This window comes from Corvus brachyrhynchos, unplaced genomic scaffold (assembly GCF_000691975.1).
Source record: "Corvus brachyrhynchos isolate BGI_N302 unplaced genomic scaffold, ASM69197v1 scaffold148, whole genome shotgun sequence".
NCBI classification, from domain to species: Eukaryota; Metazoa; Chordata; class Aves; order Passeriformes; family Corvidae; genus Corvus; species Corvus brachyrhynchos.
Window position 1 is genome coordinate 3144674 of NW_008239785.1, and position 10830 is coordinate 3155503.

Below are 10830 nucleotides of genomic sequence, written 5' to 3' on the forward strand. Positions count from 1 at the left end.
CGCCCGGGCCCGCCGGCGCGGGGCCCCACCGTTGTCGCCGGGCCAGGCGGTGCCATGGCGGGACGCAGAGCTGCCCTTAAGGCCGTGGACTGGGCGGCCTTCGCCGAGCGGGTGCCCCCGAACCAGCGAGCCATGTTCAACGCGCTGAAGACCCGCAGCGATGCGCTGACCACCCGGTGAGTGCCCGCCCGAGTGCCCGCCCCGCTCCGGCAGGGCTCGCTCAGCCCTCGCCCAGCCACCCAGCTGTGAGTGCTGGTGTCTGTCGCTGTCTGTGGTCCCGCAGGAGTGTCCTCACAGGTATTAAAGCAGGTCACCTTGAGGCAGCTGGTGGCTTTTTTTGGCAAGTCACCTTTAGTTAATCTTCCCCAGAGTAAACCCCGTAGCTGCGGTTCTGTGAACGCACTTTGCTTTGGCACAAACTTTGTCACTCTGTTAAATGCTCTACAAATTCCTGTACAGTTCTCAAATCGTTTAGCATCCTCTGCCTGATACAAGTGCTGGCTGTTGCAGGAATGTTGCTGATTGATTGCCTCTGGCTCAGTGTTGTAAAACAGCCTCACCCTTCCTTAGGGGTGCACCCAGAGGGGCTGAGTGAAGCAGGGCTGAGCTGCAGGCTGAGCTCTGCCTGTCTGTCCAGAGGAGCCTGTTCCAAGGCCAGAGGGATTTGTTTCAAACCTGAAAACACTTAAACTAAACACAGTAGGCTGTGCTGATGCTCAGGTTGCTGCTCATGTCTGCTGTGCTCCATCCCTTCAGGTTGGCCGCGCTGCCAGAGAAGCCCCCGGCCATTGACTGGGCTTTCTACAAAGCTAATGTTGCCAAAGCTGGAATGGTGGATGAGTTCCAGAAGAAGGTCAGTCTCCTTGCCAGCTGGGTATTGCTCTTTGGAGTTTAACTGGGAAATTGAGAGGAAAACACCAGGCTTGGCAGAGGAGGTTGGTTGTGTCACTATGAAAATTTGCCTCCCAAGACTGGGGGTACCTGCTGAGCTCAGATGGGTCTGGGAGCTTTGTGTTGGGGGCAATAACTCTGTGATAGGGTAAGTCTGTGGTGTGGGACCTTCCTGCTTCCTTACAGTGCTGGAGGAACGGGTGGTGCTGTGTGTCCTGGGGGTGGTGGGCGGGACAGAGGAGATGGCTGGAAGCTCCTGGGTGAGCAAGTACTGCTTGGGAGGGACAGAGGACAGCTGCACTGATCACTTTCAGCTCATTAACTTACATGTCTGTGAGCAAATCCTATGAAGAAAGGAGGGAATGCTCCCCTGCTGCTAGAGAAGATGACCTTGATGTGAAGGATTGTTTCAGTCAAACAAACCTTACAAAAATTTGTCTTTCAATTTACAGTTCAGTGCACTAAAGGTTCCTGAGCCAGTGGATACAGAAACTGCCAAGATTGATGCCCAGGAGAAGGAAGCTGTAAGTGAACCATTCCCTACTGCTGGGGTTGTCCCTGCCTTCTGTGGGGCTGGGAAGGAGTGAGAGGCAGGGGATGTTCTGGCTGTGCCCCTGCACGGGCAGCGCAGCCTGAGCCAGGGCACAGCTGTGCCCTTCACACGTGTCCCTGGCTTTCTGAGCAAGGGGATCCCTGCACAGGGAAGGGTTGGGCTGTTTGGGATCTGCTGGAAATTCCATCGCTTACCCAGTGTAACAATGATGGATTTTAATGCCAATTTAAAGCGTGGAGGGGGGTGTGTGTGCAGGTTCACTCTGGGTCAGTGTCTTTATCATAACCACACTGCCCACATCCTCTGCTCTCCCCAGGCCAAGAGCACTGCTGAGTACATCCAGGCTTCCAAAGCCCGCATCGCCCAGTACGAGCAGCAGGTGAGGCTGGGCTTTGCTTAGGGAATGTTCTCTGGACCCCCCTGGCACACCCCCTGTGCCCCTACTTCCACAGCTCCAGAAGCTCAAGAACATGATTCCCTTTGAACAGATGACGTTTGAAGACTTGAGTGAAGCTTTCCCTGAAACCAAATTGGACAAGGAGAAGTATCCATACTGGCCCCACAAGCCAATTGCTGATCTGTAAACTGGTCTGGAAGCAGTTTAATGACTGTCAGACTCCATGATCTTATAAATAAAGAGCTTTCTCTCTCTGTGGCTTACGTCTTAGACATGAGTTCTGAGTAGTGTGGAGCAATACAGTAACTTGCAAACATCCCACTTTTCCTGGATTTGGTGTTTTCTACCCATGAGCTTGTTTTTGTAGCAAGGACCAAGCTCCCAGCCTGACCTGCTGATCAAACTGAGCCCTGTGAAATGCAAATAAACCCCCTGTCCCTCTCTGTAAGCACAAGGTGCAGGGGATGGAGTTCTCCTGCCCTTGCAGGCAGACAGTTGCTCAGAAGTTGAACGTGTGAAGCCCTTTGAGATGCTGGAGTGTATGTGGCAGTGATTTGTGTGTGTCTGGAGTGTCTCAGGACTTCTACAGGCAGAAGTCTGGGGCTGTTTTCTGGGCTGGTTGTGATTGTTTAGGAGAAGCCAATTGCAAAAGTTGTTGAAGAAGTGTTGGTGTGTTGAGATACATATTTAAAAATGGGGGATTTTATTTAATTCTAGTGATCCTATTCTCTTCTCTGCCCTGGATTTCTGAATGCTGGAACTCACAGAAACAGTAGTACAGACTTGCATTGTTTTATATAATAATCTGAGGTGTAATTCTTAAAAACCTTCCCTCAAGGTGGAGACTTCTCTAAGGGAAGGGAATCAACTCCCTTTTGCCTAGGGCATGTTTGAGGTCAGAATTACAGATACGTACAATGAAGGTGTCATCCCCAGATTTTACAGCTGTTTTATTCAAATACCTTAGTAGCCCCCAGAATACTTCAAGAACATCTGTAGTTCTACTGAACCAGAGTACAAAGCACTATGCATACAGATCTCAGGTCCTGTGGCTTTGGATTTTATTTTAATTTTATTTTATTCAGGCAACTGAAACAAGTGCAGCTCTATGAGTTGAGCAGGAGCAAACTACAGCAGAGGGTCAGAAGCAACACAGTGGAGAACAACAGAGCTGGCACTGGGCAGAGCTGATCTTCAGCTGCTCCATTTTACAGAAATCACAGTAAAAAAAAACAGGGACAGGAAGAGGTGGCTGTAAAGAAGCACCTTCTCCAGAACTGGCAGAAACGGGTCCAGCTCCTGCAGCTGCCAGAGGTGCTTGGTTGGCTGCCCTTGTCCCTGGGCCTTCCTGGGAGGGTGCAGCAGTTGGGGGCTCCCCTTGGCCAGGTTGCCTGGGGGTCTCTTGGGCAGCTCGTGTGGGTCTACAGAGGGCAAAGGGCAGTGCCACCACGGCTCACACTGCCTGGGGCACTGTTTGCCCTGAGGAAACCCACCCTGACTCCAACAAACATGCAGGAAAATGCCCCAAACCTGCTTTGTTAAAGGTGTTATGGGTTGTTTTACCTTGCTGGAAGCTTCTGAGGACCTTGTCCAAGCGCAGGGATTTGCGCTGCTGGTACAACAGGAAGAAGGTGTCTAACGCAGCCATGATCATGAGCAGGAAGGTGCCCAGGAAGAACACCACTGCAGAACAACAGGAAAACAGAGAAAACTCTGGATAAGTGGCATTTTCTTACATTCCATTGCCTGGTGGGGAACAGGAAAAGTCCAACTCCAGCAAGCTGATCAAACTTAGCTGTTCATGACTTCAGTGTTCATGAACGTGTCTGTAAACAACCAAAGACCTTCCTTAGGGCTGGTACCTGGGTGAAAATCAGGGTTTATTCGATAAAGGTGGGTACAGGTACCTATGATGGGTGGTTTGTTGGAAGAAGTTGGGAGGCTGTTGTTGAGAATCACAGCCAGCATGGAGCTGCCGAGGATGATGGCGATCTGGAAGTTGATTTTCTCCTCGAGAGAGCTGGGTCCAAACAACACAGCCATGTCCAGCAAGTACAGGGCACATGTTGGGAGGATCAGGTTCAGAACGTAGAGAGTCGGTCGTCTCTCCATGGAAATCTGTTGAAGAAGATGGGCAAAATTTAGGTGAGCAGGAGATGACTCAGTGTGTTAGCAAATGTTGGTCCCCTAATGTAAAAGATCCTCTTGTTTTATACAGGGTTTTTTTGGTGCCAAATCAGTGCAATATAATATGGAAGTGCCACCATACCACATAGGTGACCAGAGAAAATCCTCTGTCATCCATCATTTCCGTGTATTCAATGATGCTCAGGTTGGTGAACTTCCATTCTCCATCAGTTAGGAAGAAACTCTGGCTGTCTTTCATCATCTCAGCTGGTGTCCGTCTTGTCTTCATGACAAAGTCTGTTACTGCTTGGGCAGGAGGCAGAGGGGGGAGGGAAATTGAAGGAAGAATTTAGGAATTTGTTAGTGGTCAGTTATTCCTCTCCCTTTCCCACACAGCTGAGGGTGTGCAGACAGGGAAGGGGAAGGTTTCACGCACTGCTCGGGTTTCTCAGCCCATGAGGGAAAAATTAAAGAGGCTTAGCTGGACCTCTGGGAATGTGGATCAGAGGGGAAACATTTGGTGAATTAGGGCAGTTGTTCTTTGTGGATGGGACTCGGAAGATTTTGTGTCACCTCTGCTTATATTTCAGCCCTACCTGTTGGGATGAACTCTGACTGCAGTTTGAATCCTTGAAACTGTGCTGTTAATGGCTGGATTTGATGCCCTTGGAAATCTTTCCCAGCCTTAGGATTCTATGATTAATTTCCTCCCATTTCCATGGCTTTCAGGTGTGTTTAAAGATCAGTCCTGCAAAATTCTTTGTGAACAAGTAGCAGTTTTGCAGGAAGCCTCTTGTTTTGGGTCTCTCGGTTTGTAGAAACTGGTCCTGGGAGGGACTTGCCACAGAACATCCAGATTGTTCCAGAGATGTTGCTGGGAAATGTGCCAGGACAGAATGGCAGCATTTTAACTCATTTTCCCTGGTCTCACATGACCTCAACCCCACTGTGAGCGTGTGGTGCTGCTCAGGAGCCCAGGAGTTACCAGGGCCCATCTCATCTATTCCTCCTTCTCCAAATTCAGCCCAGAGGTGGTAAAGCCCAGCCTGCAGCTGTACCTGGGTAGAGGAATGAAGCTATAGTCAAGTTGCACATCTGGGTGTCGAAGGGGAACTTGAGGATTATCAAACTGCACGTCAGGGTGACCTGGAAGGGCCGGGTGGAGTTGAAGCTGCCGTTGTGCATGACGACCATGTAATTCAGCTCCGGGTTTTGCCCGTTCACTCTGGAGGGAACAGAAGGGGAGAGTAACTGAGCCTGAGATGCTGCCTGTCCCATAAAACCAGGCTGTGGGCACCCTGTTGGCTCTGAGCCACCACCCAGCCATGGGACACAGCAGGAGGAGAGGAAACCAGGGCTGGGAGAAGGGCTCATGAGTCCTTTGGGACCAGGATTTGCTGTAGCTCCGCATCTCCTGAGCACCTCCTGCCTCTCTGCCCTCTGCTTCCTGCCCTCACCAGGGCAGGGGCTCACTCCTGGCTCTGCCTCCCACTCCTTTCTCCCTCTGGAGAGCTGGTGGAGGTGCCCATCCCTCTGTCAGACTCTCAATACCTTTCCATACACTACTAAAGGTCACTTTATTCCACAGCAGTGCTGGTTTCTGCTGCTTCCTCAGCTTTAGCTACAGCCCAGATTGGATATTTCAGGACCTGTTACAGTATTACGGAGCCACTAAGTGCTTTGTATAAACTGTGGTCACCAATAATCTAAATGAGGAGGCTCTCAGTTACAGAGAGCTCAAGGGAACAACTTTTAGCTGTCTGAGTTTATCCCATTTCCTACAGTAAAACCAACAGTTTGCATCCATTGGATTTCTCTTAAGCCAGTGCATAAAAATGAAAGGGGAACCTACCGCTCTAAGATGAAGATGGGGGGAGACCAATACGTATCCATGGGCAGGACAATTTCGGAAATGTTACAGAAATCCCGTGGGTCCCAGGTTGCAAAGGGGTTTTGCCATTCCTGAGGGAAGAAGTTGCCGGAGAGAGATGAGCTCTGGGCTGGGCACCAGGCATTGTGTTGAGCAAGAGGAGAGAAATGCTCTTGAGGGACCTACCAGGTTCAGGACAAAGTAAAAACTGACTGTCTGGAGCTTTTCCACCTGGAGAAACAAAGATATTTAGCTGATTTTCTTAGATGTATCCAGGGCATCCAGTGCAGAACCCAGAAGCACTTCCCTGAGCACAGATTGCAGGAACTTGGCTGGGGAGGAGAGCTCGTGGCTCTTGCTCCTGCAGCTGAAGAGTGGGAGCACACGGTCCGAGGAAAAACTAACAGATTATTGTTAACATTTCCATGGTAGTGTCCTGGAAATGCACTGCCCAGTTCAGGCACTCTGCAGGGTTTTTGGAGCCTTCTACAAAGGCTGCTCATCTGGATGCGACTTCTGGAAGGAGTGGGAGAAAATACTCCAGATCTTCCAAAAGTGCTTTCAAACAGCAGAAAGCTGAAGTGGAAGGGGCTGATTCTCACCCCTGTGGCCTTGCTGGCAGAAGACTTAAATTAAACCCTAGCCTAGTAATAGCCCAGTTTCCTGTTGTGAAGACTCATTTTGAGTGCTTACCACAGAGAGAATTGCCACCAGCAAGAAATCCATCTTCACTTCCACAGGCTCCTTTAGGTTTGTCTTGGGCAGAATGTACGTGTGCAGCTTGTCGTGAGAGGAGATGTTCAGGTAGTCAACAATGTCATAGTAGGTGCAGAGGTACTTTGGAGCAGCCCCTGCTAGAAAGAGAATTCCACTTGAAACACAAGAACATCAGGTAAGACCTCACCCTGTGAGAGATGCACCAAAAGAGAAGGGGTGTGGAGCTGTGGATGTGAAAAGCATCATTAACACACAAACATTCCTTCTCACACAGATGAGAACAGAATTCCTTGAAGGTTTTCTATCCCCCTTGCACTTACCTGTCCCAAGAGAAAAGGTGAGGATGGCTACAAAAACTCCCTCCATCATCTCCTGCTTCCAAATAAGGGGGAGGATGGTACCGTGTGTCTTATGAACGGGTCCAGGACACGTCATTTGTTATGTAGAAGTTGATTTGATATTTATTAATGAGGGATGGATTTTTGTAAACAGACATGTTATCTATTGGAAGGAAGAATTTGCTAATGGTTTGATGCACTCAGCCAGCTCTTGGGAGCAGCCTTTAGTGTGGTCAAGGAAAAGTAAGTCATTAAAAAAAAAATCCAACCATTTGAGGGAGAGGAAAAGAAAGGGCCCATTCCCACAAAGAAAAGGCAAACAGCCAGAGCTACTCAGTAGCAAATTTGGTCTCATTTACAGGGCTGAGAGTTTGCTGCAACCCCACTGAAATGGATCAGGAATTAGTGCCTGTGTGACTCAGGGCTGTGGGGGATGCTGCTCTCCTTTAAGCCCAGTCCTGCTCCCCCGCAGACCACACCGTGTCCTCATTTCCCACTGAGCCTTCCATGCACCCATGGATTTTCTGGTTCTGCCTCCTTGCTGGTCTCCCATGCTCCCGATGTTCTTTTCCAAGTCCTCACAGTTAAGATGAAAGGCTCAGAGACTTCTGGGTTTCTTATCTGTCTGTGTTTTCCTCTGCTGCCTTCCTCTCCATCTCTGCCTTTTATTTCTGCTGTCACCTCAGTGATCCCTGTGGGTCCCTCCCAACCCAGGATATTCCAGGATTCTGTGATTCTGTGAATGGCTCCAGGGCAGCAATTGCAGTCAGCAAGTCCCACACTTGATTCCCCCTCAGGCAGCAAAAATCCCCACGGCAGCAGACGGTCCTTCCTCCTTCTCCTTCTCCTTCTCCTTCTCCTTCTCCTTCTCCTTCTCCTTCTCCTTCTCCTTCTCCTTCTCCTTCTCCTTCTCCTTCTCCTTCTCCTTCTCCTTCTCCTTCTCCTTCTCCTTCTCCTTCTCCTTCTCCTTCTCCTTCTCCTTCTCCTTCTCCTTCTCCTTCTCCTTCTCCTTCTCCTTCTCCTTCTCCTTCTCCTTCTCCTTCTCCTTCTCCTTCTCCTTCTCCTTCTCCTTCTCCTTCTCCTTCTCCTTCTCCTTCTCCTTCTCCTTCTCCTTCTCCTTCTCCTTCTCCTTCTCCTTCTCCTTCTCCTTCTCCTTCTCCTTCTCCTTCTCCTTCTCCTTCTCCTTCTCCTTCTCCTTCTCCTTCTCCTTCTCCTTCTCCTTCTCCTTCTCCTTCTCCTTCTCCTTCTCCTTCTCCTTCTCCTTCTCCTTCTCCTTCTCCTTCTCCTTCTCCTTCTCCTTCTCCTTCTCCTTCTCCTTCTCCTTCTCCTTCTCCTTCTCCTTCTCCTTCTCCTTCTCCTTCTCCTTCTCCTTCTCCTTCTCCTTCTCCTTCTCCTTCTCCTTCTCCTTCTCCTTCTCCTTCTCCTTCTCCTTCTCCTTCTCCTTCTCCTTCTCCTTCTCCTTCTCCTTCTCCTTCTCCTTCTCCTTCTCCTTCTCCTTCTCCTTCTCCTTCTCCTTCTCCTTCTCCTTCTCCTTCTCCTTCTCCTTCTCCTTCTCCTTCTCCTTCTCCTTCTCCTTCTCCTCCTCCGAGTTTAGCAGTGCTCTCACCTCCGCTTTCCAGCTGTATCTCCTCAGGGGCTGATGTGCCGGCAGAATCCAGAAGTGTGGACAAACCAGCGCACCTGTCTGAGCGTGGCACTGGAGACAGACCCTGATGAGGGGAAGACCAAAGCAGGAGGTTGGCGTGGTCCATGATGTGTTTTGGGACAGCGAGGTCCCCATGGCAGCTCCAGGCTCTCTCCCTGTGCCAAGAGCCACTGATGATGGGATGATGTGTCTGTCTGCTCCCGGCCAGTGGTCCCTGTTTAGTTTTCATGGAAAAGAGAAACAACGAGGAGCAGCTACAAACTGCCCAAGGCTTACGTGCAAAGGTGGATGTTTTGTCCGGCAAGGTGTGTGGTCCCAGGGCTCAGGTGAGGCTGTGATCAAGGGGGTAACAACCAGCTTTGCTTTGGGACCTGTGGATGAGAGGAAAGGTGTTAATGAAAAGCTGATTTTTGGAGGGATGTTAGTGAAAGCATGGCCAGGTTACAGACATCCTTCAAGGTGTCCCAGAAGGTGCTGAAGCAGAGCAGCTGCAGTTGTTTAATTATCTTTGTCTGGGCAGAGCTGGGTTTTTCTAGGGTCAGGGCTGAGCAGGGAATTTCAGCTGCATTTTTTCCCCCTCTGGGTGCTCCCTGTATCATCAGCTGCATCTGAACCCCAACAAGAAGCCCGTTAATGCTGGTTCATGTCTACCTTGCATGGGGGACCTCTTCCCAGAGCAGGGCAAGCTGATGGGCAGGAAGCTTTACTCCACCAGAAACCACATCTCCATGAGGGGCTGGTCAGCGGGGTCACAGAGTTTGGCTGTGGTGCCCTGGGACCAAAATCCTCCCCATAAGTGCCTTTGGGATAACGCCCTCTCAGATTTGTTGCATTAAAAAGCTGCCCGGAGGGTCTTTTCCTGCGGAGTTAATGGATTTTAAAAGGCAGCTGTGGTCAGGGTGATGCCACACCAGTAAAACACAAAGTGAAGTTTCTTTTTAAGTAGTTTTTCTCTCTTAGGTGTGGGAGGAAATGGCTCTGCTGCCTGGAAAGCAACGAACCTGCCCAAGCCCTGGGCCCTGGACCGCTGATTAAAATACCTTCCTGGGACGGGCTTTGGGAAACTGTCCTTGGGATTAGATGAGAAACACAGGTTTTGGGGAGAGTGGCTGTAGCGGGAGGAGAACGAACAGGAGATTAATGAGGCCGTGGTGTTTTTCCAGTGGTGTTATGGCGTTCTGCTGGTGGCACGATGACTGTCACATCTACAGTGACCGAGTGGCACACGGGGTCCCAGGGGAGGGGGCACCTCCATCACCAGGGTTGGGTTGGAAAGCCACCCACACTTCCAGGAGGGATGGAGAGTGGGGGATGCCCTGGGGGTGTCTGGGGTGAATGCGGGGGATGCCCAGGGGATGCGCAGGGGGTGTCTGGGGTGAATGCGGGGGATGCCCAGGGGATGCCCAGGGGGTGTCTGGGGGATGGAGAGTGGGGGATGCGCTGGGGGTGTCTGGGGTGAATGCGGGGGATGCCCAGGGGATGCGCAGGGGGTGTCTGGGGTGAATGCGGGGGATGCCCAGGGGGTATCGGGGGCACCCGGGGACCCCCCAGTGTGCGACACTGCCCGGGGGCACTCCTGTGGGTGACCACGTGGCCTAATGGATAAGGCGTCTGACTTCGGATCAGAAGATTGAGGGTTCGAGTCCCTTCGTGGTTGTTTTAAAGCCACGAGAGGTGCTCGAGGCGTTCAATCTCCTCGCGCCCGGGGTGGGCGGGGGATCCCTGCGGGTGACATCGGCAAAGACTCGGGGAACGTGCCGGTGCTGGGGGCGCATTTAGCGCATTCAGGATGGGATTTGCCCCGCGGCTCCCTTGCCAAGGAGGGGCAATTCCCGCTCCCCGGCGGGGCAGCGCTCCGGGACCGGGAATTGGGGGAGCCGAAAGCGGCGGCGGGCGGGGCTGAGCCGCAGCTTGGGCCGGTTCGTGGGAAAAGGAGAGGGCGGAGCCAGATTTGAGCGGGGTTCCCCTTCCGGCCAGGAGCGCCGGGTGAGTTACCGGGGAGCCGGGGCAAAGTTTGGTTTGGTCAGTCCTGGGGGGGAATATCAACCCAGTGCCCCTTCTGTGTGCGGGGCGCCGCCGGATCTGGATGTAGCCGGAGCAGGGGGAGTTCAAGACTTTCCCACCCTAAGTGGTACTCGAACCTCTGAATGCTGTGTTAGGGGTCCAGAGTTTTATCCACTCGGCCATCGGGGCCGCACAGGAACCGCCCTGCGCCCCAGGCCCCCCGCGCTCCCTCCAAGCGCCCCGTTCCGGGGACGGTTCGGGCCCTCATTGCACCCAAAACCGGCACCG

The 10830-nt window shown here is 51.9% G+C and overlaps 2 protein-coding genes and 1 non-coding gene across 3 annotated transcripts in view; 2 read left to right on the top strand and 1 right to left on the bottom strand.

Annotated features, from left to right (window-relative positions):
- KCTD2 (potassium channel tetramerization domain containing 2) overlaps nt 1–10830 on the bottom strand; it is a 23330-nt gene that overhangs the window by 7353 nt on the left and 5147 nt on the right. Inside the window, exon 3 of the mRNA XM_008640644.2 lies at nt 7373–7378. Coding sequence (XP_008638866.1) covers nt 7373–7378 — 6 coding nt within the window. The remainder of the gene's footprint in view (nt 1–7372; nt 7379–10830) is intronic.
- ATP5H (ATP synthase, H+ transporting, mitochondrial Fo complex subunit D) lies at nt 14–2111 on the top strand. The gene is made up of 5 exons (XM_008640598.2): nt 14–176; nt 757–853; nt 1344–1415; nt 1761–1823; nt 1897–2111. Exons 1-5 carry the CDS (start codon nt 55–57, stop codon nt 2026–2028), a joined length of 486 nt encoding a protein of 161 aa, XP_008638820.1. The 5' UTR covers nt 14–54; the 3' UTR covers nt 2029–2111.
- On the top strand, nt 10123–10195 carry TRNAR-UCG. The gene has a single exon. It is a non-coding gene; the product is annotated as a tRNA-Arg (tRNA).

Coding starts and splice junctions, on each gene's coding strand:
- ATP5H (XM_008640598.2), top strand. CDS start 55: ATGGCGGGACGCAGAGCTGCCCTTAAGGCCGTGGACTGGGCGGCCTTC. Junction 177..756: donor AGCGATGCGCTGACCACCCG/GTGAGTGCCCGC, acceptor CCATCCCTTCAG/GTTGGCCGCGCTGCCAGAGA. Junction 854..1,343: donor TGGATGAGTTCCAGAAGAAG/GTCAGTCTCCTT, acceptor TTCAATTTACAG/TTCAGTGCACTAAAGGTTCC.